General features: G+C 43.1%; 1 protein-coding gene across 6 annotated transcripts in view; it reads left to right on the forward strand.

Moving 5' to 3' along the window:
* The window catches only part of Ccdc146 (coiled-coil domain containing 146), a 157,503-nt gene that overhangs the window by 113,182 nt on the left and 28,162 nt on the right, over nt 1-16,159 (forward strand). For 4 of the 6 annotated variants that reach the window (XR_002822810.1, XM_004639248.2, XM_023724323.1 and 1 more), the window contains 5 exons: nt 6,760-6,817; nt 9,051-9,227; nt 9,726-9,799; nt 10,649-10,876; nt 11,623-11,809. Coding sequence is in view for 5 of the 6 variants with exons in the window: in XM_004639248.2 (XP_004639305.1) it covers nt 6,760-6,817; nt 9,051-9,227; nt 9,726-9,799; nt 10,649-10,876; nt 11,623-11,809 (724 nt within the window). In the remaining variant the exon portion in view is untranslated. Of the gene's footprint in view, nt 1-6,759; nt 6,818-8,275; nt 8,312-9,050; nt 9,228-9,725; nt 9,800-10,648; nt 10,877-11,622; nt 11,810-16,159 lie in introns of those variants that run through there. The other 2 variants (XM_023724326.1, XM_023724324.1) reach the window with 2 other exon arrangements.

The following is a 16,159-nucleotide window of genomic DNA, read 5'->3' on the forward strand; positions in this document are numbered from 1 at the left end:
TGCAGGATTTGCAAGTATATACAGGATAGCTGAGATGATTGTATTACTAATTTCCATCCTTTTTTATTTATTTTTTTTACAATAAACAGTATATATTTTATAGATCTTCAAACCAAGAATAGCTGATTAACAATGGTTATTATCTATTTTATTGTCAAATCAGTTGCTCAGATTAACAGATATCATTATGTAAAATTGGACCTATGGTTGAATACATGAGAAAATGCTCCACATCACTGGCCTTTCAAGAAATGCAAATTAAAACATGTTGCGCGCGACCTCGCCAGCAAGGAAGACACAACACACAGCTCTTCCTTCAGCGGATTATTCAGGCCCCTTACAGCAAGCTTCTTCTTTTCCAATCCCCCAGCCCTTTCCTAATATATACTTCCGAGCCCAATCCCAGTGCGCCACGTGGGGATCACCCATGGGTCCAGCATATGCGGAAGCAAATCATGACTGCAGCCCTGGCCATCTAAGGAGTTGTTAGCCCTGGACACTCAACTGCAGCCCTGGCCATATAAGGAGTTGTTATGCACAGAGAGCGCTCACCCACGGGGGGTGGAAGGCGGAAACCAGCGCCATCTTGTAGGCGCGGTCCTTCGCAGCTCTCCACAAAAACACTTAAATTTTTTAAAAAGAGGAAAGTAGGAACTCTCCAAATGTATCTCAGAGTTCCACTAAGCTCTCACTTTCCACGACCCCTAAACAACAGGTTTGCCCCTTATTCTTGCTAAAGCATATGAATGCTGTTCTAAGAGTTTTTCCTCAGACTGAGATTGGAATCTCCTGCTGTGCTGTCAGTTCAACCTCCTTGCCCCATTTCCATGTGCAACATACTCTTTTTTGTATTAATTATTGCTTTTTCCTCTTAATTAAAATGTATTAATTTGTCTCAATATTCAAATTACCAGTATCAGTTATGTTGCCAAGAATATTGTAGATGTTCAATAAGTAATTGCTGAATAATTAAAATTTTCTTAATCATTAGTCCTTATTCTTTGGTTGATTAGATAAATTTTTTTTCCATAAATTTATTGAGAAACAAATAGCAATGAGACAGTTTCAAACCAAACTGGTAGGACAGTTTCAATAATTAACACATTGCATACATTCTTTCTAGTGGTTAATTGCTGTACAAGATGCAGACATGATATCCTACTTACAAACACCATTAGAACAAATCACTCTCTTCATTAAGAGAATGTAACTATATATAGATCTTAGTCATTTGAATACACAGATACAAAATGGACATTCATCTGCATCCCCTTTTTGTTGTTAAGTTCCGTTATTTGAATATTATAGGTGTGTAAATTCAGCAAAATATTCTAAAAGAGTCCAGTGGTCCATAATAGTATTGGGTCTTCCGCTTCACTGGCAATGTCAGAAATTGTTGACCTGAGTCCCCTACAGCTCAACATAACAGCGTGGCTTTACTTCTTATATTTCGTTTTTATACTTTTCTGCTGGATGGTTAAGACCAAGGTAAAGCAGGACCTATGCAACAGGAGTTGTAGCTTTTGGGTCTGATAAGGCCAGTGAAATCCCCTCAGGATTTTTCCTGAGATCCTGTACCTCAGATTGTAGATCCTTTGTCAGTGTCAGCCATGTGGATGAGTCACGGCCATTGCTTGGCCAATGTGCTCTCTGTGAAAGCCTGAGAGAATGTTTTCTCTCCACGTGACTCTCCTTAGGCACACTCTATGTCATTGATCACTTTCCTCTTTGGCCCCATAATCTCCTTGATCAGAAAATTTGGGACACTGCCGAGTTACATGACAGTTACAATACAAATTCTCCTATGTCCTGAGTCTTAATTGACCATGGAAGGCTAGGGCCAAAATGTTGGCTTTCCTTGTGGCCCTCCTTTTTCTCTAATTTTGGTCTGCAAACTTAGGTTGTTAACCCTCCAGAAGACAAGCTTATTGTTATTGCCATACAACCTAGGGTGTTAAGCTTAACCTCACTATCTGTCTGCATATCAAACATCTTAGGCATAATATGGAACAGGTATTTTTCATCTTTTTTTTAAATAGCAGCTAATGTTTAAATTTTTCACTTTGATTCACTCTCTGTGCTAATAGCTGCAGTTTGCACAACTACATCAAAGAAACCAAAGTGCAGTGCAAAAGCCACAGTTGAATACCTCTCATCTTGCTCGTCTAAATGTGTGCCGTCTCTAACGCCTTATCAATTATTATTATACTCTCTTTAAAATAAATTTAAAAAGAAAAACATCTTTTCAAGGAAATAAAAATCAACGCCTGTCTCTTAATAAAAAGAAAAATGTAGAACAGAAACGTAATTAGTTTAAAATGTCATAAGTAGTTATCTATTTTTGTGTCTGTTTGCTTGTTAGAAAGTCACTCATATCTGTGTAAAGAGAGTATCTGTGTAAGTCCTACCTTCCAGCAGAGCCATTTTGAAACTCCAGTACTCGGTGGTCGCCTTTCCAACCCAAGAGGAAAGCACACTGCCGCCCCCTGGCGGCTAAGGCGTAGGATTAAGCTCTGGGAACTGAAATACCTCCAGTTTCCACAAGCTGCAAAAAAAGCCAACAGCCGAGTATCCAAAGCTCTAAAAAACATTCAGCTTCGTTTTGTGCTTGGGACAACTAAATTCAATGTGACACTAATATTAACGTACATTTTTGCAATTCGATTTCAAAATGAACACTGGCGCGCACACGCCTTTTGTGCCGTGTTCTCAGACTTACTGATGTGTGGGATCGGCTTGGTACAGCCAGGGGCCCCGGTACTCCCTGCAGCCCAACTTTGATTTTACAGAGAAGTCTTCCACATTGTGAATTTGTGTTGACCAAATCTGGGAAATCTTAGGACTTCTTTGTCTCATAGTAGCTAGTCATCAAATGCAGTATAACAAGAAAAATGGAAAATATTTCTCTTAGCGTTCTTTAAGAAGTCTGGCAAACAAAATGGAATCATTGGAAGAAGAAATAAGTAAGTGATTGTATTCAACCTATTATTATTCCATTATTCAGGCTAATCCCTGTGGAGGCAGTTGCCCATATTTCACCTTAGCACCATGTGATTTCATCCTAGCAGTTGCCATACAAGTAGGACGCGAATGCTCTCTTTCTTTGCTTTAGTCTCACCGAGGGAAAGGAACCGTATGCTCCCACTTCACTGCGCTTCCTAATATTTTCTGTTTCTTGTGTTTCCTAATCCCAGCTCACAGTGATGCTGGCTGTCAGGAGAAACACTGCTCCACCGTTGTCTGTTATGTCCCCTGATCGAGGGTGCTACTGAGTTCTCCAAGGTGCTTGCTGATCTCCTGCCTTCTACATGTATGTCTGGCAGAGGAGCACTGAAGTCCTCCACTGTCACTGTGCATTTATGCCTTTTCTCCTTTCTGCTCTCTCAAGTTTTGCTTCATGTACTAGGACCCAGCTTTCAGGTGCCTACCGGTTAAGAATTATATGTCTTCCTGGAGACCTTATTCCTGTGTTGTTAGGTAACACCCCCTCTTTATCCAGAATCACTTTCTTTGCTTCAAAATCTACTCTAAAAATAATAGGACTCATTATTCTTTATCCAAAATGCTTGGGACCAGAAGCGTTTTAGGTTTCAGAGGTCTTCGATTGTGGAATACGGCATGGGCTTTGCCAGCCGAGCCTCCCGGACCCTAAACCCAAAAGCTGCAGCTGTGAACACCATCACTGTCAGTACTCAAAAGGTGTCAGATTTTAGGACACTTCAGGTTTTGGCCTTTCAGATTAGGGATACTTAACCTCGGAAGCAATTCCTGCTCTCTTTAGACTAGCACAGCCTATCTTTATCAATCTATTTTTAATTTATATGTATTATTATATTTAAAGTGAGTTTCTTATAGGCAAGCTATAGTTGGGTCTTACTATTTTTCTATCTGCTCAAATAACCTTTTAAAAAATCATTTATTTACTTATTTACTTATTTATTTGATACAGGGTCTCACTATGAAACTCAGACTCAAGTGATCCCCCTGTCTCAGCCTCCCCAGTGCTGGGATTACAGGCCTGTGCCACCACACCCAGTTTAGGTGGCCCACTCTGCATGGGACCAGCACAGCATACAGTACCAGGGATTGAACCTGGGTCCTTGCATTTGCCAGGCAGACATTTAGACCACCAAGCTATCTCCCCAGCCCCCCAATCACCTTTTAGCTGATATTTAACGTGACTATTGATATAGTTAGATTAACATTTACTGTATTTGTCTCTGTATTCTTTTCAAAACAAATTATTTATTTATTTGGTACGGGATCTCACTACACAGCTTGGACTCATAGTGATACTCCTGTCTCAGCCTCCCCTGTGCTGGGATTACAGGAGGGCACCACCACACCCACGTTTGGTGGCTGGCATGTTGCACCCCAGGTTCCGGGGATGGAACGCAGGTCCTCGTGCTTGCCAGGCAGGCACTTAGACTGCCGAGCTATCTCTTTGGCTCTTATCTGTGTATTCTGATTGTCATCCTGGCTCTTTATTCCTATTTTTACCATCCACTCTTTTTCAGTTTTTCGTGGCTTTAGCCAAGCATTCTTGTGCTATCGTAATGGATATTTTTATTTTAAATCTGCATAATAAAATACTTAAAGAATAACAATAGTTAGTACACTGTGTACCATTATCTTAAAAGAATAGCCAGAATGGTATTCAGCGTAAAAGCCAAAAAAAAAAAAAAGACTTTCTTACAAATAACCAAGCATTTTATATTATTTATTTTCTCTCTTTTCTTGGCATTATAAATTGTGCTTCTTTTTGCTTTTTTAATGGCTGTCCTAGAGTTTGGAATATATTTACAACTATTTCCAAGAACTTACAAATAGCACTACTGTATACAGTGTTAAGTACCTTATAATAATAAAAACAACACCAATGTCTCACTTTCACCCTTTGTGTCATCATTTCTTATGCACCAGCATATAAATAAGCATGTTTCTATTTGTAAGCATAAATAATTAAATACAGTATTGGTATTATGATTTTGAACAAACTTATCTATTATGTCAATTAATAGGAAAAATATGTCCTTTATCCTTACTTGGTCTTCGATGCTCTTCCTTTCTTTATTTCTGACATGAAAGTTTGGTCTTCAAGGAAATTCCGAGCTGATGATACCAATTTAAAAGTCACCACTGGAAGCGAATCTTTGAAAACAGTGTAGAGACTGAGAAAATAAAATATTAGGCTTTGGCTCGGGTCTGCAGCAATAACAAAAATATCTTAAAATGTCATTAAAGGGGTGGTAAGATGGCTCAGTGGTCTAAAGCACCTACTTAGAACAAGCTTAGCAAAGCACAGGGACCACGGTTCAATCCCCCAGCACCACATGCCAGCCAGCCCCGCCCCCTGGTGGACTGAGCTGGCCACACACACACACACACACACACACACACACAAATAAATAAAATTTAAAAAAAAAAGTCAGTAAAATCATGCAATAAGTTGTTTTCCTGGCTCACTAGTCCCGTGGCCCCAAGCAAACGCAAGGGAGGCTCTGATGAGCAGAATCCCTAAGCAGCCAGAAAGGGAAAATGGCCGTGACACACAGTTGAGAAATAAACAGACCCACGATGCAGCGACTGGTGGCAATCCGCACTATGCCCAAGTGAGTCGTGGTCAGGGAAGAGTGGTGAATGTTGATGCCAACGAAAGATAGGACGGTGGCTGCCTCCGCACATCCACACTTAAAAGCCTAGGTATGCAAAGATTTGTGGCAAGACCAAGTCCCTGGGGAGATGCCTGGGGCAAAGGCCCTAAGGTAGGGCTCAGTTTGACCAGGAGCCAGTGCAGCCAGAGCCGTGGGGTGCTGAGCCGAGAGGCTGGAGGGGCCGTGTCTCCCATTGCTGGGACAAGACACCAACACACCAAATTAAGAAAGGAACGGTTTATTTAGCTCAGTTAGTGGAGTTTTCTGTCCACACCCCGCGGGCTGCAAGGCAGGCGGCAGCAGTTCATGACTGCAGAAGAAAGACAACGAAGAGCAGAGGAGGAGCAGCACCTGCGGTGGCTATCAAGCCTCGCTTTCTTCCTTGCAGCCAACTGCAAAGACTGGAGCTCCTCCAAGGAAGAGGTGGAAGTAGTGGCGGCTGCGAAGATCAAGATCCTTCTCCTCAAAGGAAGTGGTGCAGCTCTGAAGATCAAGCTCCTCCACAACAGTGGCGCGCCTGCAAAGTCGCGTGGAGCTCTGGGGAAGTGGCCCCGGGAAGCCGGCCCAACCCCTTTACATACCCTTTAAGCGCTGAGTCACTCTAGGGCGGGGTCTCCACTACCTAGGAATAAGCCCCACCAGCTAAACCTCTGGCCCCTCAAGTTGACTCAATGTATCAACTACAGCAGGCAGATTAGGCAGGGACAGGCAGGTGTGGGAAGGCTTCACGTTCCGGTCCAGTGTGATGGCAAGTGGTTGAGCTGCGAGTTGATGGAATGGCTGTGGCTGTTGGGAGGCAGGGGCAGGGGTGCAGACAGCCCCAGTCCGTGGCAGGGGAGGAGAGGGAGGCCCAGAGCCGCCCCCAGGGAGCCTGAGCGCCCCACATGGTCCTGCGCTAACTGCGCTGCTGTGTGTGCGGGCCCGGCGTGCAGGTCACCGCAGAGAAGCAAGCCCCAAAATAGGCATGGGAGAGTCAGGAAAGTCGCCCTAAAGAATGGACCACAGAGCACAGCCCTGGGCAAGAGAAAGGCGCGTGCTGACGTGGAAAGAGCTCGTCCTTTTGGATTTCATCAAACTTGATTTTTTTTTTTTTTTTTTTGGGCAGCTTAATGGAAGAAAAGAACCTCATATTAAAGGAATTTGAGAAGATACCAAAGCCAGGAGTAAGTATTAAAAGATTTAAAGTTTGGTAGATGCAGGCAGAGCCAAGACCCCTTTTTTAAAAAACTAAGTCTTTAGCACTATGTACTTACCCAGAAAGACCACAAATCGCAACTGTTGATGACTCTGGAAGGAATATGGTCACAACTCTGGAGTAGATGTAAGCGTTGCCTGCTAGAGGAGTTAGGGGTTTGGCATCCTTCACTGTAATTAGCTGTACAGTATCTACTTTGTTTCTAGAAGAAAAAAGCGTCCTGTGGCTGGCTCACGACCGTCAGCCTGCTGCAGCTGTTACCCTCATATCTTTCTGGAGATCTCTTGCTATGACATGAAATGTTAATAAAGGGCACATATCATTTATGTGTTCTTGCATAACAAGCCATCTGCAAATTTAGTGGCTCAGAACAACAGCCTCTCCTTCCTCAGCTGCTACACTGGGGCCGAGCGACGGAAGAAGGCTTTGCCTCTGCATGAGCCCTACCACAGGCCGGCTGGCCAAAGGTCACCCTTCCCTGGGCAGTCACATCGTAGTGATAGGGTTTCCAGCCTCAACAGAAGGCAAATCTCCACGTGCAAGAGCTTTCCGATGCTGTCTTGTTGGTCAGAGCAAGCCACGTGGTCAGGTGAAGAATAAGGACGTAGAAAAATAGCCCTCTTTCTTAGTGGAAAGGACAGAAAGGATAGGCAAGATATCTCAGGGGCCAGCCATCCCAAGGATGGGGGACATTGTGGCCTTTTTTTCATCCATCATAAAGAGTAAATAGAAAAGTCATTGTATGTTGCTTTGCTTCCACTTTCTAATGCCTAAATTTCTAAAAAGTACTGTTCACGGTGCAGTTTCATGGCCAGCCCACGAAAAACCTGTTTATTAATAATAAAATACCACTCTATCTAAGTTCATCTCATAGCCATTTGCAGCACAGATTTTATGAGAAAAAGTGTCCTGAATTTTAGCTTCAGATTGTAGGTGACAGAAGTGACTCTCTCCTAGCACTGGTAGAATGCTAGGGGCTATGCAGCAAGCTCATAGCAGGCCAGACAGATCCATCCACGTAGCCCACTGCACCCTGCAGGCTTTCTGAGCAGCAGGCTTGGCTCCACAAGTCCCTCTCTGGAGCACTCAACGCAGCTGTCTGTGGCACAGGGCACTTGGAAGCATATGCAGAAGCTGGAGAAGCAATACTGAGAAGAAAGGGGCATTGTGGTTAAGGGACAAAAGTGTTGGGCTCTCCAGACACGAACCCCTTCCTTCAGTTCCTCTCCGTGACTCGAGCTAGCCATCATCCGGGTAGGCAGAGATGACGTGCCTCTGCTGTTGTGGTCAGGCAGAGAATCGGGATGTAGAGAAACAGCCCTGACCACCTGGAGGTCTCCTGTTATGACAAGAGATCCCAGTAGACAACAGAACAGACATTTTCATTAATACTTTTTGTGATGAAAGAAAAATTTAACTCAAAAAGGAAATACTTAAATTATGAAACGCTACTTTAAAACAGGTGGGTTTTTCTGTTATGGTTACATACTTTTTAGATAACTAGTATCAAAAATACATGCCTTTTTTGAAGCTTGTGCATGTTCCTCAGAACACATCTTATTTTGGGCTTTGTTCCTGGGTATGAAAATTGAACCCAGGGCTTTCACACTGCACTACCTCCCACTCTTTTTATTTTCTCATTTGGAGAAAGGGTCCAGGTTAAGTTGTCCAGGCTGGGCTCAAACTTTGAGTCTTCCTGCCTTAGCCTCTCGATTGTACCACCACATCCAGATGAATTTCATGTATTTTAATGTAAGGCATGTTTTTTTACCCTCCAGATTTAAAAGGGAAGCAAAATTTTCAATAACAAGTTTATTTTTTGATACATGCAATAAATTTGATTCATGTAAATTCATACCCCAAAGGAAGAAAATTTTGTCTTTTTTTTTTTTTTTTGTACTTTAGGGAAGGGTCTACAGGGTGTTCAGGGTGGACTCATAGTGATCCGCCTGTGAAACGCTACTTTAAAAAAGTAGTTCAAGTCTAATTTAAAATGTTTAATTAAACATACAGTACAACTGTTGTGCCTTCATTGAAGATATCAGAAATCAGGAGCTACGTTTAGCTTTGTGAGAAAGCATTCATAAACCTCAAAACAAAAATAATCAACATGATGAGGGAGAGTATTCGCAATTTAGTTTTTAAGGTAGAAAAACATTTGCTCGAAATGTGCAACCTGATAATTTTTGCAACTTTTAAAGGAAATAGAGAAGAGGATGAAAATTCTGAAAGAAAGCACTGAAGAATTACGTAAGGAAATAATACAGAAGAAATTAGAAATTAAAAATTTACGAGAGGACTTGGCATCTAAGCAAAAGCAATTGGTCAAGGAGCGGAAGGAACTAGAAGAAGTGTTGGAACACCAGGTCGTCCTGAAGGTATGCTACTTACTATGTGTATTTACACAGAGTGCCAGCAGGGTTATAAAGCACAAAGGTTAATTACTACTTGGGCTCAACAAAAAGAAATGTTTGTCTTGTTTGGAGCCCATGAAACTAAGACTAAACTCTGGGAATTCATGAAAGACTATTTGATAGATAATACTGTTCCATTTTAAAGCTATGACCCTGGGAAATAGGCCTCTCTGGACTTCAAATATTTTTGGATATTAGAATAAATACCATAAAGAGCATGAGGCGGTAGCAGTTGATCTTGGAGCAGGGTGCAGAGGAGGTTCTTTCCCTGGGGAAATCTGAGCTGAGTCCTACAGTATAGGTCAGATGCAGTTAAACACTACTGTCTTATAAGGTCTTATAGTTAAAGCACACAGAATCTAAGGAATCTACCTACTGTAGGTCCTCTCTCACTCCCGTTTAATTTGCTTATCTTATTTCTTCTCATCTGAGGCTATACATCTGATTGCATTTCTTTTCCAGGATGAAGTGGTCCAACATCAAACTATTCCTATACAGATCGGAAAGGAGATAGAAAAAATAATGCGCAAAAAAGTGTATGGCTTAATATTTTTATTTTGAATCTCTCCAGCCAACCTCCCCTGAGTAATGCATTTGCACTGAAGTGAAAAGTGTATGCCCTGGACATTTCAGACTCATAATTGTCTGCTCTTTTGTCCTGGCTGGCTTTCATATATTAAGTTCTTTAAGAGATAGTGCAGCAAGTTACTATGATTCATAATTCTTATGTATGCCATAATTATGGGTCAAGATTCTGTTTCCAACTTATAAATCATATATTTCTAGGGAACTCCAACTGACTTTAGCAAAATCAGGGATAAATGATTTGAACTGGCTGGAACTTCATGGTCCAGAAGTCAGTCAGCCAGCCAGAAGCGTGAAGGAGCAGCACCACGCCACTTTGAGACCTGCTCATGTGTGACAGACCCCCAAGACATGCAGGGCAGGTCACCAGAGAGACCGTCAGGGTTTCAGGAACCAGAAACGTAACAGAAGCAAAGCTGCAAATGTTCTGGGGAAATGATTGCTCTGGTGGCTGATCGTAAAGCAAGAGGGGTAGAAAGAAGTAGCAATTGTTCTAAAAACCCAGTTTGCCAGGACCAAAGTTGTGAAATTCAGGTCCCTTCCAGGAAGCTGGTCAGAATGAAGAGAGAATGGCAGAGATGGTAGTGCCTGAGAGCTGGAGGGGAACCGGGAGGTGGGCACAGCCCTGCCTCAGGGGCAATCAGAAAGGCACCCTAGGCCCGTCTCACCCCTGATCGTCCCGCACTCCCGTGGTCTTTAGGCCACTAAATCTATGCCTAGTTCATCTGCCTGGTTTTAAGCACAGACAAAATAAAGTGTGTGTGTGTGTGTGTGTGTGTGTGTGTGTGTGTGTTCTACAGAGAAATGGAACGGAAAAAAATTGTCTTGGAGTACGAAGTCAAAGAACTAAACAACTCCCTAAAGAAAGTGGAAAGCAAAGTTAGTGCTCTGGTGGAAGAGAAGGAGGATGTAATGAAGGAAGTTGAAAGCAAACGAGCCTTACTCGAAGTCAGAGAGCGGGAGTATAACCAACTAGTCAAGCTTTTGGAATTAACCCGGGAGAATGAAGCGTCGTCACTGACCGAAAGGTTCGTAGTACCTACGTCACTATATGTGAGGATTCAAAGCACGATCTCACATTGTCTTGTGTTGATTCAATTCAATATGATTTTATAGAATTTTAATTAAGTTGTTCAGGAATTTAGAAATATGTTAACAAATAAAGCATTTTGAAGTGCTTTTTCCATCCTTAATGCATAAGTTTTCTCAGTTCTATATAACTGAGTGTTAAGGACAAAATCATCATGTGTTGCAACTTTCTGAAGTATACCTATGAAAACTTAAATCACTGCAGTGTGTGCTGTGCAGTTCAAGGATTTTGGCAGCCAATGATGGCATTTCTGATGTGATCATGATTTTGTCCCCATGAAATAATTTCATGGTGTGATTCCCCTGGGGTACTTTGTTTCCTACTTTTTTGTTGTTGTTTCAGTTCTTTCCAGTTCTGGGAATAGAATAAATGTATGCTAAGCAAGTGCTCTACCACCGAACTGCACCCTACCCCATCCCTATTTTCTACTTCCAAATAAATTTTAGGGATCTGGGGGCTTCTATCTCTGCCTATTTGTTATTACATTTGAAGAGTTTGTAAGATATAACTCTAAATGATCCGTATTAAAAACCTGGTTGCTTTGGGCATCGTTTACAATTACAATTCTGACCCAAGTAGAGTTTATATGTCCAGGATGCATCTTGATAAGCTTTGAGAAGCACAGGGACAGCTGACGACATTGGCTCTTTCATTCACCTTCATTCTCTCCCTTTACCTCGACAGAGGGATTTTGGACCTCAGTTTACGAAACAGTCTCATCGACAAGCAGAACTACCATGATGAGCTTTCTCACAAGCAGAGAGAAAAGGAACGAGATTTTCGAAACTTAAAAAAGATGGAGCTCCTCCTGAAAGTGTCATGCGAAGCCCTCACGCAGACCCAAGCTTTGCACCAGAGGCTCCTGCTGGAGGTGGGTGCCGGGAGCCACTTTGTGACTCTGCGGCATAGAGCTCGCTTTGGAAGTAAAAACATTTCAGAAAGCTGCTTTTTGCTGTAACAGAGAAAGAGCAGAAATAAGGGAAGAGGCAATTTTCAAGTGCGTCCAAGCTACCGTAGAGTTCATAGTCCTATAATGTCTTCCAGTCTCTTTTTTTAGCTCAAGACTAGCAAGACACTGTTGGGGTCAGGCCTCCGCCTGGCCAGGGAAGTACTTGGGCTCTGGAGGAAGGTGAGGGCCCCCTGCAGGTCAGAACCAGTTAAGTCAGATCCAACTGGAATCCTAGGACTCTGGGAGGCTAAAGCAGGAGGATTGAAAGTGTGAGTCTGCCTAGGCAACTTAGCAAGACCTTGTCTCAAGATAAACAATAAAAATAAAAAGGGCTGGGGATGTAGCTCAATGCGAAGGATTAATCCCCAGGCCCCACCAGTACACATGCACACACGCGCGCCCACGCACAGAGGCAGATCAGCACAGTGTAATGGCAGCTGGGACAGGTCAGCAGCCAGTAGGCTCCCCCTCCACCAGCCAAGGGCGCTCAGAATCATTAGACCACCAAGTAGTGTGCCATCTCAGAGGTGGGCTCCAGTCATGGGATATCCAGAGAGCAGTCACTTTCTTACTGCCTTGGTGCACCCAGGTGAGGGCTGTGGTCATGGCGACCCAGCCCCCATCTTTCTCAGAGAGGGCTCCCTCTGCTAAGTGACCAGTGCTATGAAGGCCCCCCTTGAGGGGGCTGCATCCTTGCCCCAGAGCCTGGTGAAGAAAGGGTGGGAGGCAGCAGCTGTGGGCACAGAAGCCTCCCTTGTTCGCCCCAGGGTGTCATGCCGCAGGGCCTCATGGAGCTGTGGCCTCCTAAGCTGGAAGTTTCCACCTGCGACAGGCACACCCGCTGCCCCTACCGCACGCCTAGTTCTGCTCTCCTGCACTCACTGAGAGGCTTCCTTGTGGCCACTGCAGTCGAGCAGGGCTCCCTACTTAGTTCCAGCCGATGACAGCCCGTGTGAGTGCCACCCTCAAGCTCCTTTCCCTCCCATGTGACTGTGGAAAGACATGGCGATGTGGAAGAGCTGGGAGAGGCGGGCGCCGGGAGTGCTGCGCCACCCACAGCCTCAGCGCGGCGCCTCCATCTGTAGGAAACAGCTGTGGTGGTCCGGAACTGTGATATTTGGGGCTTGTTTGCTTCTGCGACACGCTCGGTCTGTAAGGACCGCAAGAGCATCCTTACACAGCCCGTGAGAAGCTCGTGGAGGTTGTGGGCGTTGGAAACAACCAGCGCTTGGGCTTGCTGTCAGGTGACTTGCGTAATCTTATTTTCTGTTCTCGTTTTCTATCTCAAGGAGAGGAGATAAAATGTGACCAAACAGCCACTCAGTAAGATTTAGGATTAAAAATTATCCCCGCCATTATCAAGCAACTCCATTGATTTAGTAGTAAGGTGAATCTGTTAAATCCGTTTCTCCTGGTAGCTCAGCCAGCATTCTCCTCAACAGTGAATCTGGATAGAGGCAGTTTTTACTGATTTGCAAAAAAGCGCTGCTATTTATTCTTCTTATATACTTCAAATAATTTTATTACAGTTCCAACAGCTAGACTGATTTTTATCTCTCTATAATCTCTTTAACTCTAGTGACTCTTTTGGCTTTGAATGTTTATTTGATCCGCAGTTAATACACTGGTGTCAGTTACACCGCTTTGTTCAGCTGCTTTCCTTTGGGTGTTGCATGGCGTCTCCTTTTGTCCTTTGTGCATCACTATTTACATGTGTCTCACACACAGCACACTTTTCAAAATGAGGCCTAAGAGGGCCTTGTATTCTTTAATTCTTACACTGAGTCCAAAAACTAACATTTACTGTCATTGCAGATATACTTTAGCATATGTCTATGACAGTTTTTTTTTTTTATTTCTCCTCATCCCACCTGTTTTATTTTCATTTTCTCTCCCACATTTCCTTCTTGTGGAGTAATCTGTCTTTTCTTCTTGTAGCTTTTATTGGCTTATGCTGTCTTTATAAATTGGAGCAACCCAAATTCTAGGAAATGGAATAGGAGCCTCCACTGGGCGGTGACGGAACAGGAAGCTGTGTTGGGTGGCAAGAAAGACGCAGAGCAATAGGATGGCATTTGATTAGTTAACATTCAGTTATTTCAGGTTACTGTTCTTTTTTAAATAAGAATAAAGGCAGAGAGGCCTCCTTAAGCTGACTCAGGTACACTGAAATCTCCTCTCATAGGGCATCTATGTGCTTTCTTATTTTTTTACTTTAATTTTATTGAGAAAGAAGTAGCAATGAGACAGTTTCAAAACAGGTTAGTAGGACAGTTACAATAATTAATACATTGCATATTGTTGTCTTTGTAGTAGTTATTCCTAGTACAAGATGCAGACATGATATCTTGTCTTAACACTATTAGTTCAAAACCTTCTTCTCACTGAACTAAGAGAAAGTAGCTGTATATTTATGCTATTGTGTGTATGCACAGATGTAGATATTTTTTCACTACAAAATGGTCCATTTATATCCCTTTTTGTTTACTTTTGTCAGAGATGTGTATTCCATTGCCATTCATATACTGTAGGTACATGAATTCAGCAGAGTAATCGAATATAGTCCAGTAGTCCATAATAGTAGTGGGTTATCTGCAAGACCGGCAGTGTCAGCAGTTGTTCACTTGAGCCTTTTATAGTTCAGCATATTAATATGGCTTTACTTTTTATACTTCAATTTATACTTTTTTACTGGATGGTTAAGACCAAGATAAAGCAAGACTATATAACAAAAAATGTAACTTTTGTATCCGACAAGGTCAGTCAAATCCCCTCAGGATTTACCCTGAAACCCTGCACAGCAGTTGAAGATATACTCATAAGTGAAATAAACCAGACCTACATGTGTAAATATAGTATAGTCTCCCTAGTGTAAGAACTGAAAAGAAGAAATAAAAATAGAAAAGTATACCACAATTAAAAGGAAAGCGAGAACTTAAGGATTAAACAACGAAGTGAGGGCAAGGAGAAAAGCTAGGAAATATGACAGGGGCAAAGCCATACATTTATATGTACAGGATGGTTAAGACAATGATCCTGAGAATCTTCAGCAGGTTTTTGAAACTAGCAGTTAATTGGTAGGATTTTCACCCTGACAAACTAAATATGCTGATACCCGTGAACTAAGCAACTACAGTCGTCTGTTTTGTATGGTTCTGCTTTCCCCAGTTTAGCTGTGCATTCAGTACATCTGCATTCTCTTTTCTGTCATCGTGTGGTTATCATAGAGTACAGTGGTCATCTCTGACTTGGCGGCATCCCCAGTAACTTTATACTTTTACTATGTCCTGGACAGAGCTAAAACTCTTGAAGACTTCACTTCAATGCTGTCCAACAATTTGTAATCCAACTTTCCAAGTTACTCTCATTGCAAATATTGGTTAAGCTGCTCCATCTTAGCTCAAAGCGCAGCACAGTAGGATGTTCAGCTGCAACTGTGGGCAGACACAGAGCCGGTGGCCGAGCCGGGTCCTGGGAGGCTGACTGAGAAGAGGAGGTGTAGCATGCGAGCAGAGTATCCATAGAAAGCAGAGTGGCATGCGCGGGAGTCACCTACAGTCCATCAGTATTGCTTGTATTGATGAAAGAGTCACGGATTGTTGACCAAACAGCCACTCAGTGAGATTTAGGAGTAAACATTATCCCCACCATTATTAAGCAACTTCAGTGATTTAGTAGTAAGGCGAGTCTGTTAAATACGTTTCTAATGGTAGCTCAGCAAGCATTCTCCTTAAAAGTGAACCTGGATAAAGGCAGTGAGACAATTTGGCGCCCAGAGTAGTACTTCTTAGACATCTCAAAATGACTTTACATTGATAAAAGTCACAAAATTGGTTCCAGCAGATGACAGACACTAGGTAGGCTTAAATTCACCTTTACCAGGAAGTGCTAAGTGCCACAGAAGAGACACGTAAGCCTCATGCAACATGAAATTGTGCTGTTCTTCTTCTTGTTAAAAATATTAAATATTGCGATGCCATGCTTCTGGTTATACACCTAGAAAAATAAGCTAAAAGGACAGCTTGTATTTTAAAAGGCCTCAGAGAGCTGGGGAGGGAAACTCCACAAGGGCAGATCATGTCTTGGTGGGCACCAAGGGGTGGCCTTCGCCACCCTGGGCATTGGCCGAGTCCAGGCCACCAGGGGGAAGATGGCCTCTGCCGTGGGCATGGGGACTTGGCTGGCTTCAGCAGAGCCATCGGCACTGTGAGCGACCACGGGGGCTGGCGGGCCCCAAGGGCAGCACCATTACATGAAGCGACACACTGCAGA

This window comes from Octodon degus, unplaced genomic scaffold (assembly GCF_000260255.1).
Source record: "Octodon degus isolate 3935 unplaced genomic scaffold, OctDeg1.0 scaffold00108, whole genome shotgun sequence".
Lineage (NCBI taxonomy): Eukaryota > Metazoa > Chordata > Mammalia > Rodentia > Octodontidae > Octodon > Octodon degus.